This window comes from Anarrhichthys ocellatus, unplaced genomic scaffold (genome assembly GCF_004355925.1).
Source record: "Anarrhichthys ocellatus isolate YVR2014 unplaced genomic scaffold, GSC_Weel_1.0 scaffold2803, whole genome shotgun sequence".
Lineage (NCBI taxonomy): Eukaryota > Metazoa > Chordata > Actinopteri > Perciformes > Anarhichadidae > Anarrhichthys > Anarrhichthys ocellatus.
The window spans coordinates 1-6838 of NW_022282777.1; the positions used below are offsets into that span (position 1 = coordinate 1).

The following is a 6838-nucleotide window of genomic DNA, read 5'->3' on the forward strand; positions in this document are numbered from 1 at the left end:
TATATATATAAAAACACACCACACATATATAACACACACAGGTATGTAAAAGACTTTGAATATGTGGTTTGCATGCAACAACATTAGGTCCACTTACGACTAGCTGTGCGTTCCTCTGCAGCTCCAGGACCTGCGCCGTGTGCTGCTGGATCATGAGCAGCTCCTGTTGCCGGAGCATCTGCTGCTGGGAGAGGAGCTGGAGCTGGGCCGCGTGCTGCAGCGAGCTGCCGCTACCGTAAACCCCCGACCACACCGGGGCCCCGCGCTCAAGTACATCGCCTCCTGTGGAGCGATGGAGGCCGTTTAAGGAGCACTCTTTGGCATCACATTTGTCATATTAAAGATGAAGAAATGAACCGGTGTTGGGCGGCATTTTTACAGCTTCATTTCTAAAGATTAAAGACAACATTTGCCACAAGCCCCAGGGAGGACAGACTCTGTTGCAGTGGCTCCCGACCTTTTTTGTGAGATGTAAACAGATTTATCCACATACAAGTATCCCTGGTTGGGAATCACTGCTCTGTTTAGGCTTCCTGTTAGTTTGTTTTCTCTTGCACTTTACAGAAGAGTATAATCATGCTTCAAGTACATCAAAGCGTTCTCTTGTTCATGCTGTAAAGCAGCAGAAAGCAAAAACTACTGGCACACAGTTCACAATAACATACGGGGGGGCTGTCAATCCAGTTGGCTTTGGTCTCATTTGTTTACAGGAATTACCAGCACTAACATCTGTTTTCAAAATGAACACGGTGATCATTGCTTTTTGCTAAACTGCAATAAATAGTTATTTTATAAACCATGAAATTGGCAAACCAATAGCTTTAGATTTCACACACACGCACGCACGCACGCACACAGGTTTTCATACCGTAGTGTGACAGGTGTTCAGTGGGGATGACTATTAGCTGTCCAGACTGTGGGTCCCTGGCAAACTGGTAGTGAGGGGGCATGGAGGCTGGCAGAGAGGGTGGGTAGCCTGGGGGGAGGGTCTGGTGGAGTGAGGAAGGACCCAGGCCTGAATGGGAAGAAAACAGAGTGAGTGAGAATGGGGAACAAAAAAACATTTTCCCAGCTAAGCTAAGACTAACATCAACTCGGCATCATTCTTCAGCCAGTATCTACCCACGTTGAAGCCGTAGTAGAGTTAAATCAGTGAGCACACGGCGAATTTAGCTGCTTTTTTTTGAGTGATTTGGTGTTTTTGCCCCGTGTGTCTAGACAGAGCTGGCCCTCGGGGAACTCCGCATTTATGTTTGTGTTTCCATATTTTCAGATGAAGTGTGTATGTTTGTGTTTAAACTCACATAAGTATGTGACTGTGAGAATGTGTGTGTGTGCGTGTCTGTGTGTGTGTGTGTGTGTGTGTGTGTGTGTGTGCGCGTGTGCGTCTTGATGCTGTTATTTCTGGAGCGTTGGCGGAGCAGGAATGTCCTGCAAAGATCAGGAATGTCTGTGGGCCTTGACCCCATGCGGGCTACTGCTGGACGAGCCTCTGGACAGACGGAGCACCTCCCTCTGCTGCTACACCAATCACAAAATAGCTACACAGGCGCATGTAGAATTTTGAAAAAGCACGCCACGCTCTGGTGTTGAACCGATTTGGACTCTTTAGTCTGAAGCACCAGGTTAGATAACGCGGCTGACGTAGATGCTCACTGAAAAGGCCAAGAGCTGCTGGTACTACTGCTCAGTGTGGCGGTCTGCTGCACTTGTCCACATCTGTCAGTCTACCTCAGCGGACACAAAGTGGCAGCTCACATGAAGACACGGGAGGTCATTCATTTGCGACACGCGAGCTTTTGCATTTGTCGTGCATGCGGATGCTTGTTTTAGTCCAAAAGCCACAGATATTCAGATCACATACAAATAAAAAGCAGCAAATCGTGATGTTTGACATTTAGCTTGGGAATGAAAAAAAATCAGTGGCGATTCATTCTTTGAATCCCAAAACACACGCCTGACTTCAGCCACGATACAAAAAGGTGTCACGAGGAATATCAAGGGCAATTTGGGGAACATCTAAACAGGAGCTTGTAGCCGTTAAGCTAGCGTCTCAAGTCACGCACACGTCCACATACTGTATGGGGAGCTGGACAGCCAGACTGGGGGGGCTCCAGGTCGGGGCATCCAGGGGTGAGAGGTGAGAGTTGAGGGGTCGGGATGCCATCGTCCCGCCCCCGCCAGGGCAGCCCCTCCCGTGACCATGAGGTTGGGGGTCATGAGGCTGGGTGTCATCATACTGGGGGTCAGGCTGCTCGACATCGGGGCTTGATGCATCTGAGCAAACTCCGACAGCTCCTTGGACTCTCTGGACGGAAACAAGACACTGTTTTATGCGACGCTTTGCATGAACATTTCGATTTTAATGAACAAAAAGATATGCAATTAAAATTTTACCTGAGCACTTTCTCCTGCTCGCGCTCCAGCCGGCTGGCCAGCAGTCTGTCATCGTGGTGACGGCCCCGGTCCTCCCCTCGCTCCTCATCTATAATGGGTTCAGGCACAGATAAAAGATGTTTAGGAGCTGCATCGCTGAGGCTCCTTGAGTGTTTGAACCCTGATCCCGCATGTAATATGCTTTATAGAAAAGAATACAAACTGTGAAAGAAGATATGCAGGAGGGCCGAGGTGAGAGGACGCAATGATGTGGTGAGAACGGAGAGAGGAGTGAGGGGGGGAGAAGACAAGGAGACGCTGGCTGTATAACGGTGACACCACACAGCATGTCATAGCAAGAGAGGGGAAGCTAAAAATACCATGTTGGGCCACATACTGCGCACACGCACACGCACACACACACACACACACACACACACACACACACCTCTCTGAGTGTCAGCTCTTATCAGTTAATAGTCTGGTGCCACAGGAGACGTGTGAACAAACCACTACTGTCTCACCACACACACACGCGGTCTTAAACCCACCGTGCTTACTATGAAGGCCGACGGCAAAAAGACAAGAGATGGAGAATAAAAATAAATAAATAAAAAATTTAAGGAAAGCTGCCGCACTCAACCAAGCAGTCCAGAATAAACATGAGGTCCTCCTCCTCCTCTTCTTCGCCGTTAACCCTCTTCCATCTCATCGACACTGACTGAAGGTCCCCGAGCAGCAGAAAGGTTTTATACGAGTGTGCTGAACCCTTCAGTTCTGCTCTAAAAGTGTGTGTGTGTGTGTGTGCAGCCCGTAAAGGGACAAGGGACTTTAACAATCCCTGACATGCTCCACAGGAAAGGTTTCAAGACTGTTACCAAGGTTACAGGGAGCCTGTCCCACATGCTATCCTCTCTGCATCAGTAAGCCAGCGATTAGCGCTGCACACCCCTCTCTCTCTCTCTCTCTCTCTCTCTCTCTCTTTTCACTTCTTTACTTCCTGACATACCTCTCTCTCTTCCCGTCTATCAACCTCGATCAATCGATCTACATCCATCCCATCATTTCTTATCATTAGCCTTTCCTCCTCCTTGCTTTCATCCATCCCTCCTTCCCTCCCTTCATCCATCTAATTGTGGTTTGTGCGTAAATCCTCAGCTGTTTATTTGGAGCTCTTCTCAGAGTGAGAGGCTGACGCTATTAGACCAATCACTCTGCTCAAGCAAGAAAATGAATAAACGCCCACAACAGGCACACACGGTTCCTCAAATACACTCTCACACACGCACGTGCGCACACACACGCGCACACACACACAGTCAGTCACTCTCAAGAGTGATCCATTGCTTAGCAACGCACCCATGGTCTTATTGTAATTCAAGGCTTGTTTGTAGCTTTTAGCAGCACTCTGTAATGACATGTTTAATGCAGGGAGGGTGGTGGTGGTGGGAGAGCTGAAGAAAAGAGTGGAGAAAGAGCAGGGGGCCTGAGGTGGGACAAGGAGGGAGTGCCGCTACAAAGGCCTCCTCAGAGAGGAAGGAAGGGTGGGGAAGGAGAGAGGCATTCAACGCAATGAAAAGAGCAAGAGACAGAGAGGGAAAGAGGACGGAGAGAACATGGAGCTGAGAGAGAGAGCGAGAGAACCAGAGAGGAGGAGAAAGACGGAGAGAGAACGCTGTAGCTGAATGACCTTGACGCACAAGAACAGAGCGCTGTATGGCAGGAATTGCTATGCAGCACAGAGAGCCGACAGACTCGCCAAAATTAGCCTTTCAACGAAATACATCCCATGATATAATTAGGAATTTAGGGAGAGAGAGAGAGAGGGGGGGGGGGGGGGGCTTCTACGATTCCAAATCGTGCATGAAGACCTCAAAGTCAATCAGGAGCTGAAAACATGACTCTGATCCAAAAAGAAAATGAATCCTCTATTATTCATGGGAACCAAAATGAGGAATCATTTGCTCTTGGTTCATTGAACTAAAGGGGATCTGTGCTCCCTGCAGCGCCGTTCTGGGAGAGAGTTGAAGGCAAAAGCAGGAGGAAATACATTAGAAATAAATTAAGTATACTTGATTGAACGTGCCAGAGACGATCAAACACAAAATGACTTGTGTGATTGAGCGCTTCACACTTCTCTAATGATCAGAGCAGTTCCATTTGTACCTCCATCATTCACATGCAAGAAAACAAGAATTCCCAGTTTTGGGCATTTCTTAGATAAGAGGCATCATTACCTTTGATAGCCGTTTGCAGCAGGTTCCTCTGAGTGTCTGAGGGTCCACTGGTCTGTTTACTGGCGCTCCCACTGTCTCTCTGCCGGGCCACGGCCACAGCAATGCCAACCGGAGGGTGGCGCACCTCCCCCTCCCCCTCCCTGCCGAAAGAGCGGGCGCTGTCTGGCCGCTCCTGCTCTCGCTTCAGCTGGGGAGGCACCCGCAACGCCCCCGAACCGCCTGATCCGACCGAGACCCTCTCCCTTTCCCCCCTGTCTCGCTCTCTTTCCTTTTCCCTCTCCCGCTCCCTTTCGGCTTCCATCCCGACGCTAGCCAGACCCCCGAAGGGCCCCCGGCCATCCGCGGCGTGCCTGGCGGACCCCGGACCTTCGGTGGCAAAGTTTCCGCTGTATTTGATGAGACTCTGCATGGCTGAGACCTCAGTGGGATCCGACCCTGCTCCTCCGCCTCGCTCTCCTGCCAGTGACCCCCCGGGCCGGTAGAGTGCCGATGGGTCCAGGTAGCGTCTCTGACTCCCCTCCTCACCTGCACGCCCCATTCCGTGTTGGGAGGGGTGTGTTTGTGGGGAATGGCTGTGGGCGGAGTGTGTGTTGTTGTTGTTGTTGTTGCTGCTGCTGGGCCGGTGGTTTGTGTGAGGGGACATCTGTGTGCGTTTGGGCTGGCTGTGGGGAGAGGAGAGTGTGTGTGCATGTTGGGCTGCCAGGGCGGCCATGTGACTCGTGGCATAGTTGGCTAACGGGCTGATGGCGTTCCACTTAGGTTCCGCCCCCGCCCGCTCTATGCCCAATCGGATTGAGTGTTTAGAGATGTCCCTGGAGTCCGGACTGAACCGTGATTGACTGGAGGAGTAAGACGCGTCCTGGCCTCGTTTACCAACGGAACCATTGGAACAAATGACAGAACCTTCCTCTCTTTGATTGCTTGAATCGCCAGGCTGGGAGAGTCGAGGATGCTCCATCAGGCTCCTCTCAGGAAACCTGTAGCTCTCCCTCTGCCTGTTTCTCTCCCGTTCTCTGTCTCTGTCGCTCTCTTGTTCCCTCTCTCGCTCCCTCTCTCGCTCCCTCTCTCTGTCTCTGTGTTTGTCGCGGGCCTGCGAGGCGATCTGGATGGGCCCGACCCGCTCGTCGTACACCTCCACAGAAGGCACATATGTCGGTGCGCTGACTCGCTGCTCCCTCATACACTCTCTGGGTGTGGAGGGGTGAGGCGGGCCAGCGCCGGAGGGCTGAAGCGCTGGAGGAAGGGCGTAGGAGACGTGGAGGGTCCCGGCCGACGTGGCCGCAGAGTCATTCCTCCGCTGTCTGTCTGAGTGAGAGTTTGAGTTATTGGAGTTAGCGTTAGAGTTATGGTTGTGGTGGGGTCGAGAGACCCCCTCTTCCTCCCGACCCCCCCTGTCTGTTTCTGGTCCGTGAATCCTCCCACCCCCGCCTGAAGGGAAGGAGTGCCGTGGAGGCGACGGCCGGGATCTGGGCTGCACTGCGGAAGGCTGGGGGTGGGGCTTCTGCTCGTGGGGGTGAGGGTGGAAGGCCCAACTCTCCCGGTCTCTCTCCGTGTCCCGGTCCATTTCTCTCTCTCGGTCCCGGTCGCCGATCCTCGCTCGGCGGTCCTCCTCGCTCCTCCCGTCCTGCGTCAGGTCCACCACGCTGTGCGGCCTCTGCTCCTCTCTCGACCGCTCTCGCTCCCTTTCCCCCCGATAAGGGCGGTCCCTGCCCCCGTCCCGGGACGTCCTCTGTGGCGGTGTGGAGCTGGACGGGGCGGTCGGAGGAGGAGGAGCAGATGGAGGGTGGAGAGGCAACTGGCTCACGGGGGCTGGCAGGTAAAAGCCCTCTAGAAACACACAGAACGTAAGACACGTGAGTCTAAAAATCCAGGACAAACTCTACATGTTAGCATGAAACCAAAATAGGAATCAAAGCAGCTTAAATGTTTCCCGTTTCTGGCTCAGTTGCACAAACAACAAGTCTTCTCACCAAATGAAAAAGCTTGACATTACTGTCACTCATGCATCGTCAGGATATGAGAGAATCGGAACACTAAATCCGGCCGCTTGTCTCCGTGAACGTTGCTGTTGACAGCGACTGACCTTTGTGAGAGTCGTAGAGAGGGTGCTGGGAGAGCGAGGGAGGATCCAGGTGCCCCAGGGACAGGTAAGGGCTGGAGTACAGGCTGCTGGGCAGTGGAGGGTAGCCTGAAGACACACACACACACACACACACACACACACA

General features: G+C 52.4%; 1 protein-coding gene across 1 annotated transcript; it reads right to left on the reverse strand.

Annotated features, from left to right (window-relative positions):
* Window positions 1-54: 54 nt before the first annotated feature.
* On the reverse strand, window positions 55-6817 carry LOC116378565 (trinucleotide repeat-containing gene 18 protein-like; the record flags this gene model as incomplete). Its single annotated transcript, XM_031840456.1, has 6 exons — window positions 6697-6817; window positions 4614-6440; window positions 2398-2485; window positions 2079-2308; window positions 869-1015; window positions 55-282 (listed from the first exon to the last, which is right to left on the reverse strand). Coding segments are annotated over exons 2-6 (2257 nt in total), but the record flags the coding sequence as incomplete, so codon positions are not given.
* Window positions 6818-6838: the final 21 nt, after the last annotated feature.